Source organism: Hemiscyllium ocellatum, chromosome 13 (genome assembly GCF_020745735.1).
Source record: "Hemiscyllium ocellatum isolate sHemOce1 chromosome 13, sHemOce1.pat.X.cur, whole genome shotgun sequence".
Lineage (NCBI taxonomy): Eukaryota > Metazoa > Chordata > Chondrichthyes > Orectolobiformes > Hemiscylliidae > Hemiscyllium > Hemiscyllium ocellatum.
This window is the reverse complement of record NC_083413.1, coordinates 74,808,775-74,823,592: the sequence shown is the minus strand read 5'-3', so window position 1 is coordinate 74,823,592 and position 14,818 is coordinate 74,808,775. Positions and strand designations below refer to the sequence as shown.

The 14,818-nt window shown below is 44.4% G+C and overlaps 1 protein-coding gene across 1 annotated transcript in view; it reads right to left on the bottom strand.

Moving 5' to 3' along the window:
- Positions 1-14,818, bottom strand: part of LOC132821366 (uncharacterized) — a 120,215-nt gene that overhangs the window by 17,888 nt on the left and 87,509 nt on the right. Inside the window, exons 23-25 of the mRNA XM_060833948.1 lie at positions 9,588-9,760; positions 3,844-4,021; positions 1,018-1,154 (exon numbers count right to left, since the gene is read on the bottom strand). Coding sequence (XP_060689931.1) covers positions 1,018-1,154; positions 3,844-4,021; positions 9,588-9,760 — 488 coding nt within the window. The remainder of the gene's footprint in view (positions 1-1,017; positions 1,155-3,843; positions 4,022-9,587; positions 9,761-14,818) is intronic.

Below are 14,818 nucleotides of genomic sequence, written 5' to 3'. Positions count from 1 at the left end.
TGGAGGCTTCAAGGACAGTCAGCATCCATAAGATCTTTGTGTAACAAATAAAGATAATTGATCAAGTTCCGATTCAAGAATCTTTGGGAACTGGAGGCATTACATGATGGGGCTCACTTGTGCGTAAGAAAGGCAAGAATGAGAAGTTGCTAATTTTTGGAAGGTGGATGTTGGAGAGGGGAGGAGGCAGTTAGTGAATTTGGACTTGGAATCATTCTTAGAATAACAAAGCTAAAAGGAAAAGTGTATCTTGAAATGGACAATGTAATGATGATAAAGTCAACCTATCCATGTTACTTTATTCCTGGAATGGAGCGATGCTGCCAAGACTGCATTTTTGTGTCCATTCCTAGTGGCGCCTGACAAAATGGCTTTCTCCTTGAAACACTTAACATCCTTATGGTGATGGTGTTTGGTGAAGAATTCTAAGATATTGGCCCAACGACAATGAAAGAAAAGCAGTAGCCTTCCAAAATACAATGCTGTGTGACTGGGAGACAATGGCATCACCAGCTTTTCTGCTCAGCTGTACAAATTGTGGGTGGGACAATTACTGTCAAAGTGACCTCAGTAGGTCACCGTCCTTCTGTGGTATCTCTGTACTGTACTTACTGCTGCCCCTCCGGCAGAGCTGGGTGACTTTTGACTCCAGTGATATGAGGCTCAGTCAGGTAAGCTGTCTATTTTGAATGGCATTGAATTCCTTTGAGCCATATTGTGACAAGACCCATTCAGTGTTCCATCACCTTTTTGTCTGAGCTATAAATGGTGGCAAGACTATGAGGACCCGAGAGTTTAGTCTGTTGTTGTCACAGGGTAGCCAGTTACTGCCCTGTTCCATTAGCCATGCTGGTAATATACCTGGTTCAGTTAAGCTTCTAGCAATCAAAATGAAATTTTACTCACTTGAGTTTGACTGAAACTCAGGGTCAAAATGATGGAAGAATGTTAATTTTACAAACAGAACATTCAATCAGTTCCCTAAAACAAATTGGGCATAGCATTGCTGTCATTTACCATAATCTTTTTGATGCAGTCTTCAGCACTGAGGCCCATTACACATTTTACTGCCCCCCAGGCGTTACACTTCTGTTGTTCAAGGTCTCCAATGGTACACCAGCGTATCTCTGAAGGATTCGAGTGACTCTCACTTGCTGCAATACAAATGTTTGAATTGGTTGTATTATCCTTTAACAAATTACAATTGAAAGACCGCAACAATCTATGAGTCCTTGTCAAAATCAATTGTTAATAATGCGTACAAACTGACAAATTGGGATCTCCAACGTTCGATAATACAATGAAGGAATTGGGAATATCATTGTCTGGCAGTCACTGCATTGGATAAAGTCACTGTGGAACTAGCAATACGGGGCAAAAGGGTCTATATTTCACATTGCAGCTTTATGAACATTGGCCTCTTTTTAGTTCACAATTCCAAAGTCCGATGAACTCCTCCAGTATCGTGGGATTCAGCAGAAACCCAAAGGATAGGAAAGAATCAAAGGGGAGAATTAATTGAATCAGGGAAACTTCATTAGATCAGAATCAAAAATTCCTGTGGCAACAATAGTGATAAAAAGGGAACTATAGAGAGCAGCTGGGTGTAACATTTAACATAGTAAAAGCCCTTAAGTGCACAGCAGGAGGTAACCAGAGAGTGCTTACATTTGGTTTGAACCACTTAACCAAACAGATAATTCTCAAGTACCTATCAAATGGGTCAGTTTCAAGTACTTTTCAATGAACTGCTAACTGCAACCCGTAAATGTTAGCTTCATAACTGCATCCTATAAAGGTTAAATCTTTTAATGTATTGATTGCTGTGTCCTGAAAATGTTGATCATGTTGCTGAGCTAGACAAGCAGGCGGCTGGAAGAACACAGCAAGCCAGGCAGCATCAGGAGGTGGAGAGGTCGAGGGTGTAACCCTTCTTCAGGACTGGGGGTGGGTTTGGGGGGAGCTGCAGATAAAGGGGGTGGCCGGGGCAGAGTGGTGAGGTGGGGACAGGTGAAGACAGTTAGAGGGTACGTCCTGATTGGTCAATGGGAAGAATGAGTCCAGCTGGTGACAAGGAGTGGAAGGGAGGGGGAGGAGCTGGGAAGGGAGTCAGGGAGATGAGATGGAAGGCTATTTGAAATTGGAGAACTCAATGTTGAGTCCACTGGACTGGAGGCTGCCCAGGCAGAAGATGAGGCATTGTTCCTCCAATATGCAGTGTGGTTCGGTGTGGCAATGGAGGAGGCCAAGGATGGACATGTTGGAAAGGGAGTGGGACGGGGAATTAAAATGGGTGGTGACTGGGAGGTGTGGTCGGCCCCTGTGGACCTGGCTGAGATGTTTGGTGAACCGGTTCCTGAGCTGTCTGTTATGGTATGGCATAAGCAAGCCATTTCCACTCAATGCTGTTGCTTCAGGACAAATGAAGGCCATTTACCATCTCTGTCTCTCACTCTGGTTCACGGTCTAAAAAAGGGACCTCAACAAGTACCAATCTGGCAATAAGAAGATAGAATAACAACAATATTTGTTGACTAATCATGGGTATTAGTCTTCACTGATGAAGTTATAGCAGACACAGGCCTAAGTCACAACAAATCCCAATGAGGTACAGCTTTAAGAACCATAGCCCTAACATCACCACCCCTTCTCCACTTATCACGTCAAGCCTTAAGTTATTTATTCACTGTTGCTCAAAACATTATTATTGTGGATAGCAGATATCGGTGTGAAGAGCACCCCAGGACCAGGCAGACGAAAAATCAACTGAGATCTTCTTAATAGATTCCTCACCAAGGATCCTTGTTGGGATTGAGCAGAGCGTTCCTTTCCCAATTTTGTCTTCATCAAAAACAATAAGACATAGACGGGCTCAGGAAAAATCAGGTGACGTGGGACATAATAAGTATCTATATATGGTTTTTTTTAGAAAAGCAATTCAAAACGTTTTGTAGTGTTCGCACCACTCACCTTAATTGGGCTGAGCTCCAGAATTATTGATGATCACTTTCCTGCTATTGACATAATGGTGCATGACATTCTTCCTCTGAACCAGAAGCTCTGGGTTTAAGTATCATCCCTGAACTTGAAGTCTACAGAAAGCATCCTGTCTGTACTGTAGCTAAACAGACTGAATATAAACCACAAATCCCTCCAAGACATGTCAATAGCAGGCAGTAAGGGAGGGAAAGATCCCTGGTTGTTTGTGCGATTGAAAGATCATTGGATCTACCATACCACCATAGCTCTATACTGCAACATGCAGGCACGTTGTCACAGAAATTTAGGCATCTTTTGCACCACCACTACCTACGACACTGATAAGATTAAAAATCACACAACCACATTGATGGTGATATAACAATGGATATAGGAGGTAATGCACAGGGCTACAGTTGTGATATTGCTTTCAGAAGACAATGCTTTCTCTATGATCCGAGGCATCAGCTGTGGAACTATACTTGGAACTCTCTTCACCATAATTAAACCAAGCTTGATCGCAGTTCAAAAAATACAGTTTGATAGCAATTGCTAATGAAGGACCCAGATAAAGAAAATCTAAACCTAAACCTAATTTGCTTTTTGCTGTCTGAAAGACAAAACAAATTCATGCCCACCATCTGATTGTACATGCACATGGTGTATATGCTGATAGACAGCTACATTCATGGCCCTGAGGGGGTCCCTGTGCAACAGCCTTGCCCAAAATCTCAACAATGGACATCCCCATCACACTATGGGACCTTGCCCCAATCCTTTGACTTGCAGAAGAAGTCAGCAGCCACATCCTGGCATGTGTACTAGGAAATCACTGTTTAATATTAATCTGCATCAATCACTTACCATTTTGAAGAGTCCGTATCGCATTTGCATATTCACTGCCGAGATATAGCAAAGAGTCCATCCCATCTGGGAGCTGAATGAGGTTCTGTGTTGAATCTTTGAACATCAAGTTCTTTTGTCCATATTTTGTTGAGTCAAAGAGTTTGAAAGCGTTATTACTTGATGACCCAAATAATTCCTTGAAAACACATGGAAAAAATCAGCAGTCCATATATAAAGTCTCTTAAAAGGCAAGCATGATTTATCTTTTTTAAATTCATGCAGATACAATTCATCTTTGCCACATTTTCAATGCAATAATATTGCAAGAACATTTGAAAGCAGGTAATGATGTTTTGACTCACTTTTGGTGATCAAATCTAACATTCAGAGCCAAGAGTTCTCTGATCTGTGCACAAAGATCCTCTACTCAAAAGCAAAAGATTAAAACTTAAAAGCTGACCATCTGAACAACAGAAGCAGAAAATGCTGGGAATGACCAAAAGTAAGCCAGCAAGTGCAGAGAGAACTGTTGGATACAGATCCCAGGTATGGACTCTTCATGAATAAAACTCATATCTGCTTTGTGAAGAGTGTAATCTCAAATTTGAAATTGGTCCTCTGTCAATGTCACATTTAACTTGGACCCCATCCAACCTTGGAGTAAAAAGTGAGCTCTGCTGATGCTGGAGATCAGAGCTGAAAATGTGTTGCTGGTTAAAGCGCAGCAGGTCAGACAGCATCCAAGGAACAGGAAATTCGATGTTTCGGGCATAAGCCCTTCATCAGGAATGAAGGGCTTATGCCCGAAACATCGAATTTCCTGTTCCTTGGATGCTGTCTGACCTGCTGTGCTTTAACCAGCAACACATTTTCAGCCCCATCCAACCTTGGACCCATCAAGGTCCTAAAGGTAGCCCAACAGCTGATGGAAGGCAAGAGGGTTGACAACTGGGTACCATTCTGTCCACTGGAGAATGCCCTCACCACTCAAAATCATACTCCCATTAACCTTGCCCTCACTGGTCTCTCAATCCCAGAACCCCTCCTCCTCTCACTAGTTCTTGCCAGCTGGCCCCAGTCAATAGTGTAAACAAATTGTGTCAGAGTCTAGATTAGAGTGGTGCTGGAAAAGCACAGCAGGTTCAGGCAGCATCCGAGGAGCAGGAAAATCGACGTTTCAGGCAAAAGCCCTTCATCGGGGGTTAGGGTCACATAGCTATGGCAAGCCACTGTGACAAAGCTGGTCCTTTCTCAAAGTTACCATGGCTCTTGAGTTTTTTTTCTGGAGAGGGAGTAGTTGACCTGGCTCTAACTAGACTGGGTTTGGATGGTTTATTGGGGTTCATTTTGTTTACATCTAACAGACAATGCCTCTGGTAGAAGGCTTTCAAGTCTTTAAAACAGTATAATCAATGAGAAGTGGCCAGCTAGCTTCATAGCTAACCTTCATTTAGATTAGTCAGTTGAGTTCAGCTGCTGTCTGTGTGAGAAGGTACCATTTGTCATGGTGCATATGGGCACCAAGGATATAAGTGGAAAACGAGATGAGGTTTTGAAAGCAGAATTCAGGGAGCGAGGAGAAACATTAAAGAGGAGGACCTCAAAGGTAGTGATCTTGTGATTGCTACCAGTGTCTCGTGCTAGCCAGGGTAAAAATGAAAGAATAGGCAGGGTGAACATGTGGCTTGAGGGATAATGTAGGAGGGAGGGGCTCAGATTTGTCGGAAATGGGGACCAGTTCTGGGGAAGGTGAGACTATTACAAATTGGATGGTCTACACCTGAACCAGACTGGAACTAATGTCCTTGGGGGAGTTTTTGCTACTGCTGTTGGGAAGGTTTTAAACTAATGTGGCAGGGGGCTGGGAACCAGAAGGGAAGACTACTCAACAGTGAGGTGGAAACTGGAGACTGTAAGGATCATGAAGTTAGCATTACCAAGGGGAAGAGTAGGCAGAGAGCAGATGAACTGGTGGCCTGAAGTGCATCTACTTTAATGCAAAGAGTATATTGGGTAAGGCAGATGAACTAAGGGCTTGGACTGGTGCCTGGGAGTATGATGTTATTGTGGTCACAAAGACTTGGTTGAAAGAAGGGCAAGATTGGCAACTAAATGTTCCAGGACATAGATGCTTCAGACAGGACAGGGAGAAGTTGCATTGCTGGTCAGAGATGATATCACAGCTGTGCTAAAGAAGGAAAGTATGGAGGATTCGGGCAGTGAGGCATTATGGGTGGAGCTGAGAAATAAGAAGGGTGCAGTTACATTGGTTGGGTTGTATTACAGGCCTCCCAACAGTGAGCATGAGGTTGAACAACAAATAGGTAAACAGATTATGGAAAGATATAGAGGCAACAGGGTGGTGGTGATGGGAGATTTTAATTTTCCCAACATTGACTGGGATACACTGAGTGTCAGAGGTCTGGATGGGGCAGAATTTGTAAGGAGCGTCCAAGAAAATTTTCTAGAGCAGTACATCAATAGTCTGACAAGGGAAGGAGCCTTATTGGACCTGGTGTTGGGGAATGAGCCAGGCCAGGTGGTTGAAGTTGCAATGGGGGATTTCTTTGGGAAGAGTGACCACAATTCTGTATGTTTTAGAATACTCATAGAAAAAGATGAGGGAAGTCCTAAGGGACGAGTACTAAATTGGCCAAGGCTAATTATATCAAAATTAAGCAGGAGCTGGGAAATGTGGATTGGACACAGCTATTTGAAGGAAAGCCCACATTTGATATGTGGAAGGCTTTCAAAGATAGGTTGAAGGTAGGGCAGGATAGGCATGTCCCTTTGAAAAGGAGGGACAGGAAAGGCAGGATTCGTGAACTGTGGATGACAGGAGATTAGATACAGAACTGACTCAAAGGCAGAAGACAGGTGGTGGAGTGTTGTTTTTCAGACTGGAGGCCTGTGACCAGTGGAGTGCCACAAAGATTGGTGCTTTTTGTCATTCACATAAATGATTTGGATGTGAGCATAAGAGGTACAGTTCTTAAGTTTGCAGATGACACCAAAATTGGAGGTGTAGCAGACAGCAAACAGGGTTACCTCAGATTACAACAGGATCTTGACCAGATGGGCCAATGGGCTGAGAAGTGGCAGATGGAGTTTAATTCAGATAAATGCGAATTGCTGCATTTTGGTAAAGCAAATCTTAGCAGGACTTATACACTTCATGGTAAGGTCCTAGGGAGTGTTGCTTGGAGTGTAGGTTCATAGTTCCTTGAACGTGGAGTCGCAGGTAGATAGGATAGTGAGGAAGGCGTTTGGTATGCTTTCTATTATTGGTCAGTGTATTGAGTATAAGACTTGGGAGGTGATGATGCGGCTGTACAGGACATTGGTGAGGCCACTGTTGGAATATTGCGTGCAATTCTGGTCTCCCTCCTTTCAGAAAGATGTTGTGAAACATGAAAGGATTCAGAAAGGATTTACAAGGATGTTGCCAAGGTTGGAGGATTTGAGCTACAGGGAGATGCTGATCAGGCTGGGGTTGTTTTCCCTGGAGCATCGGAGGCTGAGGGGTGACCTTATAGAAGTTTATAAAATCATGAGCGGCATGGATAGGATGAATAGACAAAACCTTTTCCCTGGGGTTGGGGAGTCCAGAACTAGATGGCATAGGTTTAGGGTGAGAGGGGAAAATATAAAAGAGACCTAAGGTGCAACTTTTTCACACAGAGGATGGTACGTGTATGGAATGAGCTGCCAGAGGATGTGGTGGAGGCTGGTACAATTACAACATTTAAGAGGCATCTGAATGGGTGTATGAATAGGAAGAGTTTGGAGGGATATGGGCCAGGTGCTGGCAGGTGGGACTAGATTGGGTTGGGATATCTGGTCAGCATGGACAGGTTGAACCGAAGGGTCTGTTTCCATGTTGTACATCTCTATGACTCCATGACTCTAGCCAAAAGAAAAAGGGAAGCATACATAAGGACCAGCTGAGAACAGAATGGGCCTTGGAGGAATATCAGGAGAGCAAGACCAATTTTAAATGAGGAATCAAGCAAGCTAAAAGGGATCATGAAATAACTATAATGAACAGAATTAAGGAGAATCCCAAGGCCTTTTATTCTTATATAAGAAGCAAGAGGATAACTAGAGAAAGGGTTGGTCCACTAAAGGATGAGGATGGAAGTTTTTGTGTCAACCCTGAGAAAATGGGTGAGATTCTCAATGATTACTTTGCATCAGTGTTCACCGAGGAACAAGAGGCGATGAATGCTGAGATTAGAGATAGAAGTTTGTTTACTCTGGATCACGGTGACATAAAGAGAGATGTGTTGGGTCGGTTAAAGGATATTAAGGTGGACAAATCCCCAGGACTAGATGGGATCTATCCCAAGTTGCTGAGGGAGGCGAGAGGGGAAATAGTTGGGGCCCTGAACGATATCTTTATATCATGTGTAAACATAGGTGAGGTGTTGGAGGACTGGAGGATTGCTCATGTTGTCCCCCTGTATAGGAAGGGTAGTAGGGAAATTCCAGGTAACTACAGACCAGTGAGCCTGATGTTAATGGTGGGAAAGTTGCAGGAGTAGGTACTGAGAGATAAAATCAATTTATATTTGGAAAAGAATGAGCTTATCAGTGATAGGCAACTTGGCTTTGTGTGGGGTAGATTGTGTCTTCCCAAATTAATAGAGTTCTTTGAGGAAGTGACCACATTGATAAATAAAGGAAGGGCAGTAGATGTCATAGACGTGGACTTTAGAAAGGTGTTTGAAAGGGTTCCCCATGGTAAACTAATGGAGAAAGTGATGTCACATGGTATACAGGGTGTTCTTGCTCAGTGGATAAAGAACTGGTTGAGCAACAGGAGACAGAGAGTAGTAGTTAAAGGGAGTTTCTTGAAATGAGAAAGGTGACCAGTGGTGTTCCACAGGGGTCGGGCCTGGTCCATAACACCACCCAGGACCCTACATACAATTCCAGTTCTCCAAACATGGAGGCACCCTGAACTATTACCCTGCCAAGCAGGGCTGGTGTCCTTAACCAGTCCAGTCTGTGTGATCAACATGATTCGTTAGTATCTGTCAGCAAGTCATTCAATTATATCAGGGCAGCACAGTGGCTCAGTGTTTAGCACTACTGCGTCACAGCGCCAGGGACCCAGGTTCGATTCCAGCCTCGGGTGACTGTCTGTGTGGAGCTGCACATTCTCCCCGTGTGTGTGTGTGGAGGCACTTATGTTTCCTCTCACAATCCAAAGATGTGCAAGTCAGGTGAATTGGCCATGGGAGATTGCTCATACTGTTCGGTACATTAGTAAGAGGGAAATGGGTCTGGGCGGTTACTCTTCCGAGGCCGGTGTGAACTTGTTGGGCTGAAGGGCCTGACTCTACACTGTGAGGAATCTAATCTGAATTGCTGTGGGGCAGCTGATATCAATGGGCTCTCTTCAACTGGTGGGTGGGGAGTGGGGAAGCCCTGACATTTGAAATAATCTGCTGGTGAAACATTGAGGTCTCTGAAGGAAACCCACTATGTATGTTCTTCTGGAAGAAAGAACAGAAAAGAAGAGGGGTAAGCATCAGTATGTCCTCTGTGCAGTTATGCGTGGCATGGAAACAATTAGCGGAAGTTGCCACAATTCCATGATCTTCACCAAAGGCTTTATTGATGGACCGGCGACCCAATCACAGGACTATGTGGCACTCTCTCTTTTCAGAGTCTGGATTTGACCAAAAAGTGGAGCTGACATCGAAGGATAGGTTGAAGAGGACAACTTAAGAACACTATTCACTACTCAGTCATACCTGAGCTCTTGTTAGGAATCTCCGAATCTCCCTGGTCTTCTCATCATCAGCACTCCCACTTCTTACCACCACAGCATGACCAGGCACTTTAGCCCAGTGACATTCCTTGTAATCTTCCACTGGCTTTCGGGAACCATCCAGGCACAGGAGCTCATAGTTTTGCCTCTCAGCAGCTAGTCACAGGATTGGGAAAGATGAATGATCAGATAGGTTTGTGCACCACTGCCCAATCCAGCAACCCGCCTCACTAATATCAGTTGCATGTTGGTAAATATTGATTGATAGTAAATGTGAGCATTTACAAACAAAAGTACAAACAATTCAGCACACAGTCACAGAGACAACACACTGTTACAGTCACAGAGACAACACACTATTACAGTCACAGAGACAACACACTGTTACAGTCACAGAGACAACACACTGACACAGTCACAGAGTCAACACACTGACACAGTCATAGAGACAACACACTGTTACTGTCACAGTGACAACACACTGTTACTGTCACAGAGACATCACACTGACACTGCCACAGAGACATCACACTGACACAGTCACAGAGACAACACACTGTTACAGTCACAGTGACAACACACTGACACAGTCACAGAGACATCACACTGACACAGTCACAGAGACAACACACTGTTACAGTCACAGAGACAACACACTGTTACTGGCACAGTGACAACACACTGACACAGTCACAGAGTCAACACACTGACACAGTCATAGAGATAACACACTGTTACTGTCACAGTGACAACACACTGTTACTGTCACAGAGACATCACACTGACACTGCCACAGAGACATCACACTGACACAGTCACAGAGACAACACACTGTTACAGTCACAGTGACAACACACTGACACAGTCACAGAGACATCACACTGACACAGTCACAGAGACAACACACTGTTACTGGCACAGTGACAACACACTGACACAGTCACAGAGACAACACACTGTTACAGTCACAGAGACAACACACTGACACAGTCACAGAGTCAACACACTGACACAGTCATAGAGACAACACACTGTTACTGTCACAGTGACAACACACTGTTACTGTCACAGAGACATCACACTGACACTGCCACAGAGACATCACACTGACACAGTCACAGAGACAACACACTGTTACAGTCACAGTGACAACACACTGACACAGTCACAGAGACATCACACTGACACAGTCACAGAGACAACACACTGTTACAGTCACAGAGACAACACACTGTTACTGGCACAGTGACAACACACTGACACAGTCACAGAGACAACACACTGTTACAGTCACAGAGACAACACACTGACACAGTCACAGAGTCAACACACTGACACAGTCATAGAGACAACACACTGTTACTGTCACAGTGACAACACACTGTTACTGTCACAGAGACATCACACTGACACTGCCACAGAGACATCACACTGACACAGTCACAGAGACAACACACTGTTACAGTCACAGTGACAACACACTGACACAGTCACAGAGACATCACACTGACACAGTCACAGAGACAACACACTGTTACAGTCACAGAGACAACACACTGTTACTGGCACAGTGACAACACACTGACACAGTCACAGAGACAACACACTGTTACAGTCACAGAGACATCACACTGTTACTGTCACAGAGATAACACACTGTTACTGTCACAGAGACAACACACTGTTACTGTCACAGTGACAACACACTGTTACAGTCACAGTGACAACACACTGTTACAGTCACAGAGACAACACACTGTTACTGTCACAGAGACAACACACTGTTACAGTCACACAGACAACACACTGTTACAGTCACAGAGACATCACACTGTTACTGTCACAGAGACAACACACTGTTACAGTCACAGAGACATCACACTGACACAGTCACAGAGACAACACACTGTTGCAGTCACAGAGACAACACACTGTTACTGTCACAGTGACAACACACTGACACAGTCACAGTGACAACACACTGTTACAGTCACAGAGACATCACACTGACACAGTCACAGAGACAACACACTGTTACTGTCACAGAGACAACACACTGTTACTGTCACAGAGATAACACACTGTTACTGTCACAGTAACAACACACTGACACAGTCACAGAGACAACACACTGTTACAGTCACAGTGACAACACACTGTTACAGTCACAGAGACAACACACTGTTACTGTCACAGAGACAACACACTGTTACAGTCACACAGACAGCACACTGTTACAGTCACAGAGACATCACACTGTTACTGTCACAGAGACAACACACTGTTACAGTCACAGAGACATCACACTGACAGTCACAGAGACAACACACTGTTACAGTCACAGAGACAACACACTGTTACTGTCACAGTGACAACACACTGACACAGTCACAGAGACAACACACTGTTACAGTCACAGAGACATCACACTGACACAGTCACAGAGACAACACACTGTTACTGTCACAGAGACAACACACTGTTACTGTCACAGTGACAACACACTGACACAGTCACAGAGACAACACACTGTTACAGTCACAGTGACAACACACTGTTACAGTCACAGAGACAACACACTGTTACTGTCACAGAGATAACACACTGTTACTGTCACAGTAACAACACACTGACACAGTCACAGAGACAACACACTGTTACAGTCACAGTGACAACACACTGTTACAGTCACAGAGACAACACACTGTTACTGTCACAGAGACAACACACTGTTACAGTCACACAGACAGCACACTGTTACAGTCACAGAGACATCACACTGTTACTGTCACAGAGACAACACACTGTTACAGTCACAGAGACATCACACTGACACAGTCACAGAGACAACACACTGTTACAGTCACAGAGACAACACACTGTTACAGTCACACAGACAGCACACTGTTACAGTCACAGAGACAACACACTGTTACAGTCACAGAGACAACACACTGTTACTGGCACAGTGACAACACACTGACACAGTCACAGTGACAACACACTGTTACAGTCACAGAGACATCACACTGACACAGTCACAGAGACAACACACTGTTACTGTCACAGAGATAACACACTGTTACTGTCACAGAGACAACACACTGTTACTGTCACAGTGACAACACACTGACACAGTCACAGAGACAACACACTGTTACAGTCACAGTGACAACACACTGTTACTGTCACAGAGACAACACACTGTTACTGTCACAGAGACAACACACTGACACAGTCACAGAGACAACACACTGTTACTGTCACAGTGACAACACACTGTTACAGTCACAGAGACAACACACTGTTACAGTCACAGAGACATCACACTGACACAGTCACAGAGACAACACACTGTTACTGTCACAGAGACAACACACTGTTACTGTCACAGAGATAACACACTGTTACTGTCACAGTAACAACACACTGACACAGTCACAGAGACAACACACTGTTACAGTCACAGTGACAACACACTGTTACTGTCACAGAGACAACACACTGTTACAGTCACACAGACAGCACACTGTTACAGTCACAGAGACAACACACTGTTACAGTCACAGAGACAACACACTGTTACTGGCACAGTGACAACACACTGACACAGTCACAGAGACAACACACTGTTACAGTCACAGAGACATCACACTGACACAGTCACAGAGACAACACACTGTTACTGTCACAGAGATAACACACTGTTACTGTCACAGAGACAACACACTGTTACTGTCACAGTGACAACACACTGACACAGTCACAGAGACAACACACTGTTACTGTCACAGAGACAACACACTGTTACAGTCACACAGACAGCACACTGTTACAGTCACAGAGACATCACACTGTTACTGTCACAGAGACAACACACTGTTACAGTCACAGAGACATCACACTGACACAGTCACAGAGACAACACACTGTTACTGTCACAGAGACAACACACTGTTACAGTCACACAGACAGCACACTGTTACAGTCACAGAGACATCACACTGTTACTGTCACAGAGACAACACACTGTTACAGTCACAGAGACATCACACTGTTGCAGTCACAGAGACAACACACTGTTACAGTCACAGAGACAACACACTGTTACTGTCACAGTGACAACACACTGACACAGTCACAGAGACAACACACTGTTACAGTCACAGAGACATCACACTGACACAGTCACAGAGACAACACACTGTTACTGTCACAGAGATAACACACTGTTACTGTCACAGAGACAACACACTGTTACTGTCACAGAGACAACACACTGTTACAGTCACACAGACAGCACACTGTTACAGTCACAGAGACAACACACTGTTACAGTCACAGAGACAACACACTGTTACTGGCACAGTGACAACACACTGACACAGTCACAGAGACAACACACTGTTACAGTCACAGAGACATCACACTGACACAGTCACAGAGACAACACACTGTTACTGTCACAGAGACAACACACTGTTACTGTCACAGAGATAACACACTGTTACTGTCACAGAGACAACACACTGTTACTGTCACAGTGACAACACACTGACACAGTCACAGAGACAACACACTGTTACTGTCACAGAGACAACACACTGTTACTGTCACAGTGACAACACACTGACACAGTCACAGAGACAACACACTGTTACAGTCACAGAGACATCACACTGACACAGTCACAGAGACAACACACTGTTACTGTCACAGAGACAACACACTGTTACTGTCACAGTGACAACACACTGACACAGTCACAGAGACAACACACTGTTACAGTCACAGTGACAACACACTGTTACTGTCACAGAGACAACACACTGTTACTGTCACAGAGACAACACACTGTTACAGTCACACAGACAGCACACTGTTACAGTCACAGAGACAACACACTGTTACAGTCACAGAGACAACACACTGTTACTGGCACAGTGACAACACACTGACACAGTCACAGAGACAACACACTGTTACAGTCACAGAGACATCACACTGACACAGTCACAGAGACAACACACTGTTACTGTCACAGAGACAACACACTGTTACTGTCACAGAGATAACACACTGTTACTGTCACAGAGACAACACACTGTTACTGTCACAGTGACAACACACTGACACAGTCACAGAGACAACACACTGTTACTGTCACAGAGACAACACACTGTTACAGTCACACAGACAGCACACTGTTACAGT